General features: G+C 50.0%; 2 protein-coding genes across 3 annotated transcripts in view; one reads left to right on the forward strand and one right to left on the reverse strand.

Annotated features, from left to right (window-relative positions):
- SMYD4 (SET and MYND domain containing 4) overlaps positions 1-4,318 on the forward strand; it is a 47,013-nt gene extending 42,695 nt beyond the window's left edge. For both annotated transcript variants that reach the window (XM_047081007.1, XM_047081008.1), the window contains exons 8-11: positions 1,126-1,258; positions 2,094-2,210; positions 2,401-2,524; positions 3,628-4,318. In XM_047081007.1, the coding sequence (XP_046936963.1) occupies positions 1,126-1,258; positions 2,094-2,210; positions 2,401-2,524; positions 3,628-3,805 (552 nt within the window). In that variant the 3' untranslated portion in view covers positions 3,806-4,318. The remainder of the gene's footprint in view (positions 1-1,125; positions 1,259-2,093; positions 2,211-2,400; positions 2,525-3,627) is intronic.
- A 1,619-nt stretch (positions 4,319-5,937) lies between these two features.
- On the reverse strand, positions 5,938-17,009 carry SERPINF1 (serpin family F member 1). The gene is made up of 8 exons (XM_047081521.1): positions 16,924-17,009; positions 12,945-13,033; positions 10,980-11,178; positions 10,158-10,313; positions 9,546-9,749; positions 8,335-8,477; positions 6,763-6,973; positions 5,938-6,319 (listed from the first exon to the last, which is right to left on the reverse strand). The coding sequence occupies exons 2-8, from the start codon at positions 13,023-13,025 to the stop codon at positions 6,060-6,062; spliced, it is 1,254 nt and encodes a 417-aa protein (XP_046937477.1). The 5' UTR covers positions 13,026-13,033; positions 16,924-17,009; the 3' UTR covers positions 5,938-6,059.
- Between the last annotated feature and the right edge of the window lie 1,829 nt (positions 17,010-18,838).

An 18,838-nucleotide genomic window follows, 5' to 3' on the forward strand; every position in this document is an offset into this window, starting at 1 on the left:
CAGAGGAGGGGCAGAGAGAGAGAGGGAGACAGAATCTAAAGCAGACTCCAAGCCCTGAGCTGGCAGCACAGAGCCCAGCGCGGGGCTCGAACCCATGAACCGCGAGATCATGACCTGAGCTGAAGTCGGACGCTTAACCGACTAAGCCACCCAGGGGCCCCGATACTGGCATTTAAAAACCAGCAAATGTTCACCTCGGAGATTTTCTCCTCTGCCAGAGGACACAGTATTCTTAGGGAAACCATAAGTGTAATGTAGAGCTGGATGTGTTGGAAAGCTGAAGTTACAAACCCAAGGTCAAATGTGGGGAGGCCTCGCCTGGCACCTCTTCCTTTGGTTTTCTTATGGCTTTTGCTTTTTTTAAATTGAAGTATAGTTGACACACAATGTCACATTAATTTCAGATGCACAACAAAGTGATTCAACAACCCTGTACTCTTTTTATTTTATTTTTTAATTTGAGAGAGCAAGAGCCGGGGAGAGGGGCAGAGGGAGAGAAAGAGAGAATCCCAAGCAGACTCCACACTCAGCACAGAGCCCAATGCAGGGCTTGATTCATCCCATGACCCTGGGTTGTGGGAACATGACCTAAGCCACAATCAAGAGTCAGACACTCAACTGACTGAACCACTCAGACACCCCCTTTAAAAAAAAAAAAAAAAAGGCTTCACGCCCAGCACTGAGCCCCACATGGGGCTTGAACTCACAACCCTGAGATCAAGACCTCAGCTGAGATCAAGAGTCCGATGCTTAAACAGCTGAGCCACCCAGATGCCCCCAACAACTCTGTACTCATATGGCCTTTTCATAACCACTAGGAATGTGTCTGTCATCCAAAGCTCTGACCCTAAAGAGAGATAAGAAAGGAGTCTAGAGATGGGAAGAAACTGTGAATTGTAATACCAGTTTAATTTTGGTTGCAAAAATTAAATCAGGGTGGGATCATCTACTGCTTTCAGTAGAGTTGCTGCTGTCAAACCGAAGTGAGTCAGGCTTTGGTCATGGTGTATTATTGCCGGCATCTCTTTGGGGTCAGAAGCTGTGGAGTGACCCTATAATGTAAGGCACATGCAATGTTGCTAACTGACTGTGGTACAGGAATAAAGACAAAACTGACTTCCACAGGGAGACGATGTACTGATCTGTGGCAGCACATCCTGTACGGAGTCAGTCAGCAGAGATCACCTCATCTCTCGGTTACAGGACCTTCAGCAGCAGGTTGGGATGGCCCGGAAGCTTCTCAGAAATGATAAACCAGGTGAGACTGGCTCCCTGCTTTGGTCCTCCAGCCCCTTCCTTTTTATTCATTCTGAGATCACCTTGGACTCAAGGAGACTCAGTGATGATGGAAGAATTACATTTAATTATCCCCATGCCAGCCACAAGATGGCTATGCAGGCCAATGAGACCAAACCCTAACCAGCTGAATTTGTGTGGTGTCCTTGAAAAAGGGCCAGAGGATTTAAGCTGTTGTTCTCTTGTGCATCAGAGAGCTAAGTTAAATACCCCCATGATAACTAAAGGGTTATCTCTGACACCCATGATCTTTGTGCATATCCAGAAGTTCAGTGGATTTATTTTTAATTCCAGGGCCTAATGACTTAATTTTCTAAAGAGATTCTCTGCTCTCATCAGAGCCTCATCTCTTGTAGAGAGTAGTGGAGCGTGTGTCCAATGGATGGAAGTATCCTGCTTTCTTCAGAGAGACAGTTGTAGAATTCCACATCACCCTTGCAAACTCTGCCTTCGAACTTGATGTCATAGGAATTTATTTACTGAACTTTGTGAAAGCTGACCTTTAACCTAGATTTCAGTGTCAAGAGAAATCATGGTCATAAGTGGAATCTAGGCCACTGAAGTTGGAAACCCAGAGTAAATGTGGAGAGGCCTCACCTAGCACCTTTTTCTATAGAAAGAGAAAACATAAGAGAACAACAGCTTTACTGGAACAAACATTGTGGGTTGGTCACAACCGAAGGAGACAAAGTAGGGTTTCCACATTCAACCCAGCCAATATAGAACTTAAGAGCTGGGTTCACATTTCCAGGACTGGGTTTGTGTGGTAATGAGGCCACTTTCCTTTGCATTGATAGAGCGAGCCATTCAGCTATTGTTGGGGTGCCAGCGTGATGCCCGGAGCTTCCTGTCAGGAGAACACAGTCTGGTGGGAGAAATGGAGGATGACCTGGCCCAGGCCTATGCCGCCTTAGGTATGACTTGTGTCTTCATTTTCTGTTCTGAGGAACAAGTTTGCCTTGTGTGTTTGGTCATGACCCTAGCCTACCTCTTAGCCTTCAGCTAAAGCTGTTCTCCCTCCTACTGAGCTTTCCACACCCTGAAAACATTCATCCACAGTTGACTGTGATTCTCTCCTGGAACCAGATTTTTGTGTCTCTGCAGGGGACTGGCAAAAGTCAGCTACCCATCTACAGAAGAGTCTCCAAGTGGTTGAGGTTCGCCATGGGCCATCCAGTGTTGAAATGGGCCATGAGCTCTTCAAACTGGCCCAACTCTTCTTCAACGGGTAAGTCTTTCTCTTTTTTCCTGACACTTTCCACGCCACTCCCTGTCTTTCATTAGGTTCTTCTGTCCTTTACCTCTTTTCTGTGGTGCCGTTAAGCATGTTGAAACTTCTTCGTTTCCCCTTTAGGAGAGATCCTTTCCTTCTGTTTTATGGAAAAATGGAACCTTTAGAATCTCCTCCTGAGAGATATGGGGAAAGCTCTTAGCTCTGAAAGGAGATTCCTAGGGAGAAGTTGCCAAGCAGTCCCACCACCTGCATGTGGCCCCTCTTCTCAGTCCTTGGGTTCCTCACACCTCTCTCACTGCCCTCACTCTCGCAACTTCAAGTCCAGGAGCTCTTCCTCCTCCCTATCCTGTTCCTCTTAAAGCAGCTCTTCTCAACCAGGAGTAATTTTGCCCCCAGGAGATGTCTGACAATGTCTGGAGACAGTTGGTTGTCACAATTCAGGGTAGAGACCAGAGATGCTGTTACCACAGCTAAGAATTGTCCGGCCCAAAATGCCGATAGTGTCAAGGTTGAGAAACCCTGCTTTGGAGGCTTCACGGAAGGAGCAGTAGGGTTGATGTCATCTACCTTTGCGGCTGAGATCACTGGGAGGCCCTATTTCTAGATGGAATACTTACTTCCAGCCTTGCTAAAGCTGCCATCAGTGCACCCTGGCTGAGGCAGTGTTTGAAGCTTGATCCTAAGATTACGAATGGTTTGTGGATCTGATACCCAAGACACAGAGGTCACCCATTTGGTCAGAGAGAGAGAGAGAGAGAGAGAGAACAGGGCTACAGAGGCAGGTCAGGGATGGACTTGGTTACCTGGAGACGAAGGCTCCTGAGTAAACCGTGGCATAAACACCAGATTAACACTTTGAGATTTTCCCATTTCTCAGGACCTTGGAACCTTCATGCTTTTTCTGATAACTTTGTTTTCAATCTCTGCCTTGCCGTGTGTTCGTGAAAGTCTCTCACCAACCCTTCCAGACTGTAAGATCCTTGAGGACAAATTGACCTTCTATAACTTTGTATTTTTCACAGGGTGCGAGTAGACCCTTGATTAAAGTTTGCTTGGTTGAATGGGTGGATTTACTCCTTTTACCTCCCGTGGTTCAGGTTTGCAATACCAGAGGCGCTGAATACAATACAAAAGGCAGAAAAGGTTCTGATGGTGCACTATGGCCCTTGGAATGATGAGATCCAGGAGCTGCAAAAGATGAAATCTTGCTTATTGGACTTACCACCCATCCCTGCAGGGCCTTCTGTGCAGGGTCCAAATGTTTTCTTCCAATAGTTAACTACCCTCCCATAAAAACTCCCAGTTCCCAGAAAAGACTTAAAACTAGTGTCTGGAGAGTCTAAACACTTTAAAAGGATTTTAGCTCATCTGCAGGCATCTGGAAGTTAGCCTGGGGTTTTGGCTAGACTCCACCTCACTAAATGATGATAGTCTGTTTCCCTGGAACATTCCTATGGTTTCTAGTAGTAATGAAATGTTATGTACCACTCCAATGGGAACTTAAGCTCTTGGTAGTTGGTAGTTGTATTGTAATTGAAAAATAATTATAAAGCAAGAAATCACCAAGGCTCCTTACCTCTATCTAGAGTCACCATTTCCTGTATGATATCTAGCTTTCTTGAATCCTTTGTTAAAACTGGTACAGTGTAAATTGTAAATAGAGAAATAAATATGGGGCCACTTTATTGTTGATCAGTTTCTTCCTGTCCTTATTATCTGCCTCTCATTCTATGCTCGTGGCAGACTCACTGACCAAACATTAATAAAATCGAGCTTATAGTAATGACATGCGCGCCTCCGTTCTCGGTTGTGTTTATTAGCAAGCCTGAAAGGAGACTCCTTTCTACCAGACCTCCCCAAGCTGGTAAATACAGACTGCATATGTACTGAGACATTGGGGGCGGGGGGGCTTCAAATGATGCTGAGGGTACAGGCGTTGCTGCTTGTGGTTTCAAACTTGAGGGACAAAAGGTAGGGATGACGGCTCTTTTCTACCTGTATAGGTAGCAATATTCTAGATTCTATCCTGTTCAGGAGGCTAGGAGACTCTGTTCTGAGCCCTGGTTGCTATATAGCACCATCGGTGACCAAGTGGTTTCGATGAGTTAGTGGAAAAGAATGTCAGGTACACAGTGCTTTGAGAGCTTGCCCACCCTGGCCATGACCAGGAAGTGTCCATTGCTTGCCTCAGCATTATAATCTGGAAACGATTAGCCCTGAAGATGTCTGGCAGTAGCTTTTCAGGAAGCTGAGTGTTTAAATTTTTTTCTTAATTTTTTTAATGTTTATTTATTTTTGAGAGAGAGAGAGACAGAACGTGAGTGGGCAAGAGGCAGAGAGAGAGGGAGACACAGAATCTGAAGCAGGCTCCAGCCTCTGAGCTGTCAGCACAGAGCCCGACGCAGGGCTTGAACTCATGAACCATGAGATCGTGACCTAAGCTTCAGCTTAGGTTCAGCTTAAGTTGGACACTTAACTAATTGAGCCACCCAGGCACCCCAGGAAGCTGAGTGTTTAGAACACAGTTTGCATTCAAACATTTGAATGAAGATCAGGCAGAATCTCATTTATCCAAATTCTCTCTACTAATTCACTGTGGCAAGACAGTGGCCAGTTAGGTTTTTGTTGTTGTTTGTTTGTTTGTTTCATAGAGATAAATTTTTCTTCTTGAAAATTTAGTCCTGAGGACAGTTCTGTAATCTGTTCCAAACACTTGACATGTCTCATGTTCCTAAAAAAAGGTCCTGTTATACTGTGTAAAATAGACATACTCCCCGAAAAAGAATACATTTAGAATTTTTCACATATCAGGTCCCATTTTAGGTGTACTTGGGAGCTCTCTTTAAATGCTTTATGAAATATTTCCTGAAGTTACAAATGACCTCCCTTATCTGTCTGTGTTATCCTGTGTTATCAGGTGATACTAGCTTGACTGGGGACTATCTGTGCTTGCATTAAAACCTAAAGTTTGGTTTATTTAAGAGCATGCCCCACTGAGTATAAGTTATAAGTTATATACTGAGTATAAGTTATACTCTTATAAACCGTGACTCCTGGGGTGCCTGGGTGGCCCAGTCAGTTAGGCGTTCGACTTTGGCTCAGGTCATGATCTCACGTTCATGGGTTTGAGCCCTGCATTGGGCTCTGTGCTGACAGCTCAGAGCCTGGAGCCTGCTTCAGATTCTGTGTCTCCGTCTCTCTCTGCACCTCCCCTGCTTGCTTGCTCTCTCTTTCTCTGAAAAGTAAGTAAACATTAAAAAAAATTTTTTTTAAATGGTGACTTTCTGCAGAGTTTAGACAGACCCAGGCTATAACTATAGTACCAGAAAATTACTAAAGGGCTATTTATCTTAATATTAAACTTAACATAGCTCAAAATAGGAGGAACAGGGCAACAATAGTTAAGGATAAAGCACGTTTATTGCAAAGTATACATTGAAACATGATAGGGGCAGCCTTCGTGTAATATGTAATCAGCCACCCCCTAGGCTTTTCTTTTTCTGGGATATTTGAACTTGAAACTGGAGCATTAAATGCCCCTGGGGTCCAGAATTTTACCTATGAAGAGAAGGGCCCCTGTGTCTGTGTCTCTCAGTACGAAAATGAAAGGTTGGTTAAGGTGATAGTCCAGGGGAAAGGTGAGGCGGGCAGGCTGGAGCCCTGCGCTGGGGGCAGTGCTGGCCCCATCCTCATTCCACTCGAAGCCACCTCGATGTTCCACTTGAGTAAGTTTAATAGGTTTGCCTGTGATCTTGCTAAAGTCTGGCGAATCAAACAAGGATTGTAGTTCTGTAGAGATTGAGAGAGATTTCCGTTAAAACCCTGCCTTACCCAACACCCCGAGGAAGAATATGCTCCTGATTCTTAAGTCCTGATTCTCAAGAAGGCAGGCAAGCTGGGAGTAGAACACCACTTTGGACATTCTGTGAGGTATGAACACAGACCTCTGGGCTGGGTAGAGAGTAAGTGACTTGCCCAAGAGCACACAGCAAGCGAGGTTAAGATTAGAAACCAGCTCAACAGACCTGTCTTGAGATGCAGTGTTCTATTAAAAGATGCATGCTTCTGGGGCTGAGGAATGTGTCTGATAAGGAAGGCAGTTCAGTCTTCCCCAGTCATCCCTGGCTTCCCTACTCAAGGGCCATGGAGCCCTTGAGTTCTGCTTATCAAGGTGGAAGGCTCCAAGGCTCAACCCCATGCACCCCAAGAGCAAGGGGGTCTTGCGGACATACTCATCTCCTGCAGGGACTTAGTGACTTCGCCTTCATAACTCAGCTTCAGCTTGGGGATGGTCAGGACGGCTTGAATAGTCTTCAGCTCTCGGTCTATGTCATGAATGAATTCGGAGGTGAGGCTCTCTTCTATCATGGTCAGGTTCTGGGTTACTTTCAGAGGCAGGAAAAAGATGATGCTCATGCTGCCGGTCAAGGGCAGCTGGGCAATCTGCAACAACAGAGAAGGAGCACAGGGGTTAGTGCTTTGGAGCCCAAGAGCCCAGGGCTAGACACACACTCCAGGATGCCTTCTCCTCTCCTGTTTGGGTCCCTGGCCATGCCTTCCCCGGCCCCTAATCTATTTAACAACTGTCCTTCTAGGCCACTGCTTTCTGGCAGCAAGATATCTACTCTGGTTCCTTCCAGAGAGTAGACTCTTGTCTTTTCTTACCTCAGCCTAATACCAACTAAAGTTATGTGCTGAAAGAATTTTCTCCTGTGGTTCTAAGGAGCTAGGATTGAATCCCAGGTCCGTATTTTCTCCTGAGGATTGTCTGCCAATAGTTACTGATCATCTGTTATGTACAGAGTCCTGGACTAGAAGGTGGGGGCGTTGAGCACAGCAACACAGAAGCAGTAATAAAATGAGTCTTTTGAGCAGAGGTTGTGAACCTAAGGTCCATGGGACAAAAGCATCAGGAGTCCTAACGGCCCCTGAAACCACATACAGAAATGTGTGCATGGGTATACATGGCTTTTCTCTCCAGTGTTTTGGGCATTCTGTCAGATTCCCAAAGAAAAAGGTTTAAGAACTACTGATTTAGAATTAAAAGATGTCTGGTATATGTGAAAGATTTAGAATGCCAGCAATTCGGAGTTTGTGACAGTTTGTTTTTTAATTTTTTAATGTTTAGTTACTTTTGAGAGAGAGAGAGAGAGAGAGAGCAGGGAAGGGGTAGAGGGAGAGAATCTGAAGCAGGCTCCAGGCTCTGAGCCGTCAGCACAGAGCTCGATGCGGGGCTCAAACTCAACAGGGTGCAAGATCATGACCTGAGCTGAAGTGGGGCACTTAACCAACTGAGCCACCCAGGCGCCTGAGTTTGTGACAGTTTTTTAAAGTTTCGCTTTGAATTCTAGAAATAAAAGATCTCCCCAAAGAGAGAAAAGGAGAAAGAGAGAGGAAGATGGGGGAAAAAAGACAAGAAAACACCAACATTTGAGTTGTCCACTCTTGGCCCATTTCGCATTATCTTCTCTCTCTCTTTTTTTTTTCTTTTTTAAAGTAGACCCCATGCCCAACGTGAGGCTCAACTCACGACCCTGAGATCAAGAGTCGACGGCTTTACCTACTGAGTCAGCCAGGCAGCCCTCCCATTATCTATTAATCCTTACAACAAACCCTGAGAGGATAAGTTTCAATACCTGTCCTTCTTCATTTTAAGAAGAAAGGCTCAGAGAAGCTGTTGACTTGCTGAAAGTCCCACAGAATTTAGACAGCTATCACATCTCAAAGGTCATCTTATTTCCACTATACCATCCTGCCTGTCTCGGTCCCCCCAGCACCCACCACTCACCCTACCCCCTACAGACCTTGCAACTGAGATCAGAGTCCAAGCCGTAGCGTAAAGTGGCCTTAGGGTCTGACATCATGGGGACTCTCACGGTCCTCTCCTCATCCAAATGGAAATCTTCAAGGGAAGTCTTTCTGGGGTCAAACTTTGTTACCCACTGCCCTGGAATGAAACAAATGGGGTGCCCTGAGCCCCGGGAGACCAGACAGGCATTGGGACCATGGTGTGAGACCAAAGCATATTGTGGAAAGCTGCCTGGCTAACGCAACCACTCCAGAATGTGCAGGCTGGACCACAATATGTCTAGGATCTGAACACCTTCCGTATATAGACTCAGGAGGAAGGAAATACATTGATTTTAGTGATTTGATGGTCTGGATTATACAATAATATCCTCCTGTGATAGCCCAGGGGGAAAAGTAAACTGGTATCTACTTCTGCAGTGAGGTGTCTGGGAGACAGCATCGAAGGAGGTCAGAGCTGTAAGGGACCTCAGCATCACCCCCTCACATCTGAAAAAGCGCCGAAGCCCAGAGGGGTGAAGGCACTTGGCAGTACAGCGATGTGATAACCAAGCTCCCTTAGTCTGACGTGACCTTCTGGAGATCAGTGCTTCAAGGAGGGCTTTTCTCAAGGTTAGGGGTTCACTGTTGCTACCGCCCGAGAGTTGGTTGTAAAGCATCGGAGGTTGTCCAAATCCCACCCAAGTCTTATCTGAATGGGGCCAGCCTCGCATGGCGAACAACGGTTTGTCGAATACTTGCCATGTCCTGGGCACAGTGCTCTGGTCGATGTGAAGATAGGAGATGATACAGACAGAGGGCCTCTGACGTGTGTCATCCCGTGTTAGAGGTGAGGGAATAGGCCCAGGAAGGCTGTAAGGCCTGCGCAGGGCTCTGCAGCCGGGAAAGGCCAAGCTGGGCTTTGACCCTCCTGTGACTCCAGCCCAAATCTAACGGTGCCCGCCCCAAACAGGCACAAGAGTGGTAGCGCTCTCTTGTCTGGGCTGGTCTTTCTGCATAAGCCTCTTCGCTTTGTAGGCACTCCCCACGTTTGCCTGGGATTAGGTGACGAGCACAGAGCTCTCAGGCAAGGGTGTTTCCCGGGTCATCCTCTGGCTGTTCGCCTCTGGGTTCATGCTGAGCTCCATCTCTGACGTCCCGCCCTTCCCCAGCCCCTCGGACACCCACCATCCACCCTTGGCCAAACGAGAGGTGGAGGAGCCCTCACCCTTGAAGTAAGCCACACCGAGAAGGAGAATGCTGATTTCACTGGGTATCTCCCGTGTGGACCTAGCAATTTTCCCTTTCATCTGGGCCTGCACCCAGTTGTTAACCTCCTGAAGGTCCAAGCGAGAGTTGCCGGTGAGGATTCTGGGCCTGGTGCCGTAGGACTTTTCCAGTGGCGCGACAAAGCTGGATTTTATCCGCAGCTCTGGGGAGACATGGAGAGAGAATGTGCTCTGAGAGCTAACCAACATCCACTGTTTGAGAGCATGCCAGGCTCAGGTTCTGGTTTACCACTCAGCAGGCCCCGACTTCCTGCCTAGTGACTTCCCATGACTTGCTGGGACTTTGTGCCAGCTTCCCCAGGCTCTGGACAGGGAACAACGAATTTCTCTCATTGCCATTTCTCTTTGCGTTACTGCCCTCCCCCAACCCTCCCGCTGTCTCCCTCAAGCCACTTCCTCTTTCTGATCCTCTTTGAGCTCACGGGCCCCTTCCTGCCCACCAGTGCCAGGCCGAGCCTGGGCAGATGTGATCTAGTGTTTAGAATGAAGCCCCCATGTGGAGGAGAGAGCTCCATATTCCTCAGGCATCCCTAGCTAGCAAGGTGACTCACTCCTCTCAAAGATGATCCGGGAAGCACTCTTGAAGTTCTTCTGGGGGGCAGTGACGGCAGCAAGGAGCTCCTTATAGGTGCCGTGGATGTCCGGGTTGCTGATCAGATCATAGTAGAGAGCCCGGTGAATGGTGGATTCTGTCCTCTGTTCTGCTCCTGCCAGAGAGACATGGGTGGGAGCCTCACTAACTGCCCGCTGGGGCCCAGATCAGGCCAGATCCCAGGACAGGCCACCACACTCTAGTCTTTTACTGCTCATACTGGAAACATCTTAGACTGGCAAGAAATTTGAAGGCAATGGAAGAAAAATGTTTTTTTCTAATGCAGGCTAAGGTCATCAGGCCTAGAGAGCGCAATAAGGGTAGGACTGAGGGGTAAAAGCCCCTGTCTTGTCTATCTCCATCACAGCTGTTACCAGAACGTTTTGTGGTTACCTGTTTATTAGTCTTAGCTAATAGAGACTCATTAGCTCAGCTAATATGAACTCAGCTGTGAGCCGAGGGCGGGCAGAGACCACGCCTCCTTGTGTGCGGTTGAACCCCCATAATCTAGCCAGACGGCTGGTATGCAGAAGCTTCTTGAAGGAATGAATGAGTGTTGAAGTCACCCTGTCTATAAGTGGTCCCGAGGCCTCACCCCTGAGTCAGCAGTGCTCAGCGCCTCCGGGGAGCGAGGAAGGGATTGTACGTGCACATGCAGGGGACCTCAGCAGGCCAGTCTCTCAAGCACCTCTTCGCCCCTTCCTGAGGGGAAGAGTCTCTAGGACTTAGAGAGGCATGTACACGCAGAGGATTCTGGGGCCATCTGCGTCTGAGAACTCACCCAGTGAGAGGGCAGAGAGAGCAGTGGCCACGCTGAGTGGAGACAGCAGCACATTGGCAGTAGGGCTCAGGCTGGACCTCACGCGGTACAGATCATAGCCGAAATTGGAGATGGCCGCTGCCAGCTTGTTCACGGGGACCTTGAAGAAGGGGTCCTCCTCCTCCACCGGCACCCCTGTGGTGTCAGGAGCTGGGGAGTCCTGGATTTGAGTAAAAAGGGCCATTAGAGATGAGCCGTGGATGACTGGTCTCGTTGCTTTGAGTGGGATTGTCATTCTGGCCCCTTACAGCCATCCCGCCTGAGGACCGTCCATGTAGCCTAACTTTGGAATGTGTCCGTGCTCCCTGATCATGCAGGAGCTCTCTGCTGGGGACAGACAGCCCCAAATGGAAATCAGTTGACCACATTTAAACACTGGTGACCTGTGAGCCTCAGGCCTATAATAATTTTAAAAAAGAGAGAAAAAGAGCCTCCTGCCTTCCAAGGAACTCTGTTCTCAGGCCAGAGCAAGCTACCTGTCTGTCCCCCCTTGCTTACTGCTCCCAGGTCTCTACCTGGACCCTCCTTGCCTTTCACGGCCTTGATCACATATCATCTCCTCCACCACAGACTTTCCCTCGTTGCCCCAAAGTGAAGGCGCTTTTTGGTTTTCTGAACTTTTTACAGAGTCAACTACCACTTACATATGAACCACCTACCGTGTACTGGGCTCTGTGCTAGTTCTTTTCATTTGAGGTACTTTATTTCTTGCTTATTGATGTATTCCATGCCTCAAAAGACCGAGTGCCTTGAAGGCAAGAACTGAGTCTTTGATGTTTCCGCCCATCCCCAGCCCCTACAGAGCAGGTATTCAGTAGGTAGAAAGTGAGTGACTGACCACAATGGCCCTGTAAGGGTAGGTGTTTTTAAACCCACTTTATCGATAAGATAGAGACAGATCAGGTGACAGTGACTTGTCTAAGGTAACCAAGCTAGGGGCACCTGGGAGGCTCAGTGGGTTAAGCGTCTGATTTCAGTGAGGTCATGATGCCGTGCTTCACGGGTTTGAGCCCCACGTCGGGCTCTGTGCTGACAGCTCAGAGCTTGGAGCCTGCTTTGGATTCTGTGTCTCCCTCTCTCTCTGCCCCTCCCCTGCTTGCATTCTGTCTCCCAAAAACAAATAAACATTAAAAAAAATTTTTAGAGGGGCGCCTGGGTGGCTCAGTCGGTTGGGCGACCGACTTCGGCTCAGGTCATGATCTCGCAATCCATGAGTTCGAGCCCCGCGTCGGGCTCTGTGCTGACAGCTCAGAGCCTGGAGCCTGTTTCGGATTCTGTGTCTCCCTCTCTCTCTGACCTTCCCCCATTCATGCTCTGTCTCTCTCTGTCTCTAAAATGAATAAACGTTAAAAAAAATTTTTTTTTTAATTTTTAGAAAGAAAGAAAGAAAGAAAAAGAAAGAACGAACAAACGAACAAGGTAACCAAGCTAAATGAGAGGTAGAGCCAGAACTCAAACTCAGAACTCACAATGAAGTCCAGGGCTTCGGTCATTATGCCCGTGCAGCCCTGGTCCCTCACTGTCACTCAGTATTAGCTTCTCAGCATCTGCCTTTGCAGTCTGAGGCCTTCCACACTCATATCTCTGCCGTACCCTGGTCGGTATCTGCACAAATGTCCAGGAACTCACCCAGTCAGTGAGACCCACAGTCCCACAAGGTAACGAGAAAAGGCCTTCACCAAAGGGACCACCCTGGTCCCTGGGGTTTGTTAGACTGCCTTCACTTTTCACCTTCTGGGATCTTATTTCTGTCTCTGCTAGGTTCTCTGAAAGGCAGGGCAAGATGCTTTCTGTCTGTTTTGCTGATGTCCATATGTAAAGGCCAGAGCTTGGCCTGGAACCTGGGTGTCTGTCTCGTCTCCCATGCTGCCTGCTAAGGTGGGGCTGGGATTGCTGACGTCCCCACCTCACCCCACCCGCACTGACCTCCAGGCTGCCCGCGTTGTCCTGGCAGCTGCCTGGCCCGAGGAGGGCTCCAGCCCAGAGGAGTAGCATGAGGGCCTGCATCCCGGGGCCTGCAAGAAAGCAAGGGGCAGTGAGCTGTTTCCCTCACCCACTGCCCTGCTCCACCAGCCACCCTGGACAGGGAGCAGGAGCTCGATAGGACCAGCCACCTCGCCTCTGACTTCCCCAGGCTGGAAGCGGCCCCTCAAGCTGACGGTCCCTCCCTCTCATCACCTCCCCTCTCCTCCACCTGCCTCACGGCCTACCGTCCCAGGGTGAACCTGTGCTTTCCTCTGCTGTGTCAGGAGACCTACCTTTGGACCCAAAGCTCCAGGGCCATGGAGATCGAGTCGTGGGCCCCTCTGTGTGGATATGGCCTAGCACAAATGCACAGCAAGGCATTTCCCTGGAGGCACCCGGCCAGCTCATTACATAGGATTTGGGGTAATGTCAGAAGGGGGCAGAACCGAGGTCCCATATGTAGAATGACAGAATACAGAGAATGGAGACATCTGGTCGAGCCCCTGCTTTCCCCGGGAAGTTCTCAGACTCTCCCCTTGAATTCCTCTGGTCTAGAACCCGTGGCCGCATGAGGGACTCATTCCCTTCCCAGTTCTCTGTTGAGAGCTCTTAGTCTCCTAGTTAGGAGCACTGGCCCTAGGGTCAAACAACTGGGTACAAATCTCAGTTTGTCTTAATACCTCTCTAAATCACAGTGTCTTCTCTTGTGAAATGGAGATCAAATAGTTCTTACCTATTGTGATGATGATTAAATTGGATAATGTCTCCATAGACCTGAACAGGGCAAAGGCAGGTGAGCTCTCCAGCAATCCCTGAGCTGAAGTGGGTCTCCCTACACCTGGAACCCCAGGGCGCCCCTTCATCCTAGGGAGACAGGTCCTCTTCCAGCCACCAGCTCAAAAATAGCTCTTACACCCTCAGGGCTTTCTTTGCTTCAGGTTAAACAACCGGTTTCTTAGTAGGGCCCCCCAAGTCCATTCACCTCCCCAGCAGTGGCCTCCTCTGGACCCACTCTCTCTGGCCCCTGGACCACGAGGGAAACGGGAAATCTGGGTCCAGAGCTGTATGCGTGCCACCATCCCTCACCCTCCTGCACTTGCTGCATCCGTGAGCTCACCCCTGGGAGTCTGGGTGTGGGGTGGGAGGGGTGGAAGGCAGCTAAGGGGGCTTCACGGGTAGGAGCTTCTAAGAGGCCCTCTGTTTAAAAAGTGGGAGAGGGGGGGCCTGGGTGGCTCAGTTGGTTAGGTGTCCGACTTCAGCTCAGGTCATGATCTCACGGTTCATGGGTTCGAGCCCCGTGTCGGGCTCTGTGCTGACAGCTCGGAGTCTGGAGCTTGCTTCAGATTCTGTGTCTCCCTCTCTCTCTGCCCCTTCCCCTTGCACTCTCTGTCTGTGTCTCTCTCTCAAAAATAAATAAACATTAAAAATTTTTTTAATAAAAAATAAAAAGTGGGAGAAGGCCTCAGAAGCTAGGACCTTTGGTTGGTCTGTGACCTCCCTCTGTCCACACTGCCAAGTCAACCATTTATAATCTGCCTTCCCTGCCCCTCACCTCCCTGACACACGCACAGGCCAAGGGTCTTGAGCACTTTCCTTGTCATCTTCTCATATATCCAGAAATACCCTCCCACACGCACAACACACATACTTTCCTGACTTCTCAGAACAAATAGGAAAGTCGGGAGTGCGGTGTGTGATTTTTGGCCAAAGTCCTTAGAATCAAGCCAGATAATCCACCAGACAACACCGTAGAGATGAAAAGCAATGAAAGAGGCCGCCTCCAGAGTCTGCCCAGCTCAAGGCTGGACTGCGGGTGGGAGCGAGCCTGGCTGTCTTCCCAAACTCTGATAGGGAGCTGCATCCCAGGGTGAGCCCCACAGACCCTCGTTCTCAGCCAGCTGCCCTCCTATACAGCTGCGGCTGGCGCTCAGGGAGAAATCTTCCATTGAGGCAACAGGAAAAGCTTTCTGTGGTACCAGATCGAAACCTTTAACACCATCCAGGCTCACAGCTGCTCTCTCCACCCGCCAGCCCCACCCCAGAGCTGGCGGAGCCTTCTCGCCTGAGCCTCAACAGACTGGTTTATCAGACACCCAAAATTCCAGGAGATTCACAGGCAGCAACGCTAAAGGATAAGCCGCTAGCTCTAGTCCCTCTGACCGGGGGAGGTGGGGGGCATCCTGGCATAGTGTCTAAGGAAGCTACGTTTACAGTTCAAATGCACTTGAAGGTCAGACCTTCCCCACGGGAGTCCCTACAGAATCAGCCTAAGCCCCGGGGTCATGTGATCACTGTCCCCATGTGGGTGGGCTGAAGAGAAGTGAGGGACCCTGGCAGTGAAAGGCACATGGGTCCCCAGCCGGCCCAGAGCCAGTCGCTGGGACATGTACTATTAATGGCACCTCTGAATCTTCTATCTCAAGCCCTGGGGATGAGGGAAGAGGAGAGATTATTGAGAGCCCCCTACAAGGGCACTGAGAGAGCAGAGAGAAAGAGTCTGCATGGGGTTGGGGGGCCCTGTCCAAGGTGATTGTTCTGTGGGCTGAGGGCAGGCAGCCGCTGCCTGGCCAGGGGCACAGGGACAATGATGCCATCCTGTCCAAAGGGCAGTATCCAAGCCAGACTCCTGTCATACCAGGAAGGGGAGGGCATGGGGAGGAGGTAGATACGCTCCCCGTTGGGCCAAGGTCAGGCCTTCCTTGCTGCCACATTTACTCAAATCAAGAGACACAAGGAACTGGGATTTTGTGATCTTGCCTTCAAGCTGGGAGGATAAATTTGAGCCAATACATGTGTTTCAGATTAAATCCAGCTGTGAGACAAACACCATCCCTCCTCCTTCCAGCACCACACAGCCTAAAGCCACATGGCAGTGGACCTCCTGGGCAGCACAGGGAAGGGCACCACCCTCTCTCCTGGGAGAGAGGTTCCGAGGGTCCCCTCCAGGCCCACTCCACCCATGGGGACCCTGCCAGTCCCCAGGAAGCCTTCCTTCTGAAGCCTGGGAGCCTGAATGAGTGGGGCCACAGTGCCCATGAGTTTCACCTCCCCACGCCCCAGAAGGGCCAGCCCTAGAAGCAGAACTGTCTGGCCCCCTTCCCCTCCCACCCTGAACTCCTGGTGACAGGCATGGGCCAGACAGTGATGGGATTTCTGGGAAGCCTGCGGCTTTTGTTTGGCCCAGACCCGCTCCTTGCTGTGGTGTACCCCAGGGAGCAGAAAGGATGCGGGCAGCCAATCTCTCCAGACCCCATACGCTGGCTGGACTAAAGAGTGGTCATTGTTTGCGAGAGGCCAAAGCCCCACTGGTCTCCCATCCCAGCCTTTACTGGAAGCTAATTTGGCCGAAGAGGAAGGATGGCGACTGGATAGAAGGACCCAGCCGTCCCTCGTCCCAGTCTTCTGAGGGCTCAACAGGTCAGCTGCTTGGCGGTGTAGGGAGTTACCTCTGAAATCGGCACCAATTGATTTTGAAAAATCAGTAGGGAGCTGAGCCCAAGCCAAGGCTGGGCTGGAGGGGGTTGGGGTGCTGCCCCGCAAATACCCCCAGGGAAGCAGTGCTCCGGGACGGGACAGCCTCCTTCCCTTAGGTCTGCGGAGCCCCTTGGAGGTGCTGCTCAGACCCGGCCCAGCAGCTGAGCCCTCTGTTTCTTCCCACTACCGCCCTCCTCCATTGCTTCCCACCCACTTCATTCAAAAGTCTTTCCAGCCTCTTCTTCCAGTGGTGCAGTGGGGTTTGGGGATAACTGGGCCCTGGCCTTCTGCCCCCAACCCCCTCTGCCCTCTCTTATCCTCTCACCCCCGTGCCCAAGCTGCAGGAGCTCTTGGCTCCCCACCTCCTCTCCCTCGCACCCCTCTTTTCTGCTCCCTGCCTGTCTCAACCCCGGGGAGCCTCTCCAGTCTTCCCCTGACACTCGCACCAGCCAGGGAGCTGCTTTACCTGTGGGTGCACCGCAGCTCCGTGCCAGCCTCTGCACACCGAGGGGCTCCAGCAAGCACAAGAGCTATTGCAGCCGCCTCCCGACCCAGCGCCCAGCAAGCTTCAGATTACAGCTACTCCTTTCTTAAAGCGACCTGCACTCAGTTTGGATTCTGTGATTGCATCACTGCCTGGTGTTAACTTTAACCCACTGCTGCCCTTCCACCACACATCCCCAACACACACACACACATTCCCACACCGACTCCACCAGACCATCCTCTGGGACCCTGGCCTTCCTCCTGCCTGCGGTCCCACCCCCAGAGGGCACCCTGGCCAACTCGGGTGGGAGACAGGCCTGAGGAAGGAAGAGACTTGCAGGAGGAGGCCCGGGAGGCAGGCTAGAGCAGAGAGGAAAAAAAAACAAAAAACAAAAAAAAACCCTGCCCAGTGCTAGGACTCTAGGTTTTTCCTGGTCCTTGGCTCTGGCACTAGCTGGGATTTGGGGCAAGACAACTCTCCCAGCTCCTGCCTTGCCTTGGCTGAAAAATGGAGAAATGGAACTGGGATGTCTATCTGCTTTCTCAGCCCTGGAATTCTGTGATTTCTAAAGATCCGAAAGGGCAGTGGGGGAAATATCCGACCAGAGGAAGAACTGGGCTGTGCTAGAACCGTTAGTCCTGAGGGGAGGCCAAGAGTGTGCTGGGCACCTGCTAGGCACAATACAGGTCCTCTAGATGGGGGAACACCTGGGCCCTGCTCAGCTGGGATGTTTAGGACCTTGCAATGTGGTTGTGAACCTAAAATACTGACATGGGAAATAATGTAACAAAACGCTTTCCAGGCAGGTATGAGTGCTGGCCGAGAGCCCAGTGGTCATCCGGAGAAGAGATCAGGGAAGGAACGGGGAACGCCTGGAATATTTAGCTGGAGGAAGAGAAAATTCCAGAGAAGAGATCAGGGAAGGAACAGGGAACGCCCTGGAATATTTAGCTGGAGGAAGAGAAAATTCCAGAAAACACCATCACCTCCTGTGAGGCTCCAGGGAGCAGAACTAGAGCCCCTGGGTAGAACTTTCCAATGGGTTCAGCTTTATATAAGAAAACTCTCTCAACAGAGTTCAAGACTTTCAACAAAAAAAGTTGAGTACCTCTATGCAAGTCGCTGGCTAGGTATGCAGAGGAGGAGAAGGATATAGATGAATAAGGCTCAGTGCCACACTCCAGAAACTTACTGGCTAATAGTAAGAGGCTGGTACGAGAATAGATTGTTCCACCATAATGTGGCACATTTATTTATTTATTTATTTATTTATTTATTTATTTATTTTTTGAGACAGGGAGAGACAGAGCATGAACAGGGGAGGGTCAGAGAGAGGGAGACACAGAATCTGAAACAGGCTCCAGGCTCTGAGCTGTCAGCACAGAGCCCGACGCGGGGCTCAAACTCACGGACCACAAGATCATGACCTGAGCCGAAGTCGGCCGCTTAACCGACTGAGCCACCCAGGCGCCCCCAGATCAGAAAAATGTAAACATCTGACAAGACCCAGTGTTGGTGAGGATGTGGACAACCAGGATCTCTTAATGCCCTGCTGCTGAGAATGTGAGAGTGTAAATTGATACAACCACTTCCAAGAACAATGTGGCAACAAATGGCAAAGCTGTGCATAACCATAGGGGGCAGCCCTGGCAGTTAAAGATGGGAAGACCCAATCTGCAACCCAGCAATTCCAATCCTAAACATACAAGTTGGCAAGATTCCACATGTGTGCACAAGGAAGTATGTATGGTCAAGAATGTTATAGCAGGACTATTTATAGTGACAAAAAGAAACAAAGTAATGGGATGCCTGGGTGGCTCAGATCATGATCTCAAGGTTCATGGGTTCCAGCCCCGAACCAGCTCTGTGCTGACAGCTCAGAGCCTGGAGCCTG

The sequence above is a fragment of the Lynx rufus genome, unplaced genomic scaffold (genome assembly GCF_022079265.1).
Source record: "Lynx rufus isolate CCGP_SWC_20201006 ecotype Redwood Valley unplaced genomic scaffold, mLynRuf1.p SCAF_18, whole genome shotgun sequence".
Taxonomy (NCBI): Eukaryota; Metazoa; Chordata; class Mammalia; order Carnivora; family Felidae; genus Lynx; species Lynx rufus.

Excerpts from the sequence above, each read along its gene's own strand:
- SERPINF1 (XM_047081521.1), bottom strand. The coding sequence starts at position 13,025 with ATGCAGGCCCTCATGCTACTCCTCTGGGCTGGAGCCCTCCTCGGGCCA. Across the intron at positions 6,974-8,334 it reads ACTCTGATCTCAGTTGCAAG|ATTGCCCAGCTGCCCTTGAC; the intron begins GTCTGTAGGGGG and ends CTGTTGTTGCAG. Across the intron at positions 6,320-6,762 it reads TAAGTCCCTGCAGGAGATGA|AACTACAATCCTTGTTTGAT; the intron begins GTATGTCCGCAA and ends CAATCTCTACAG.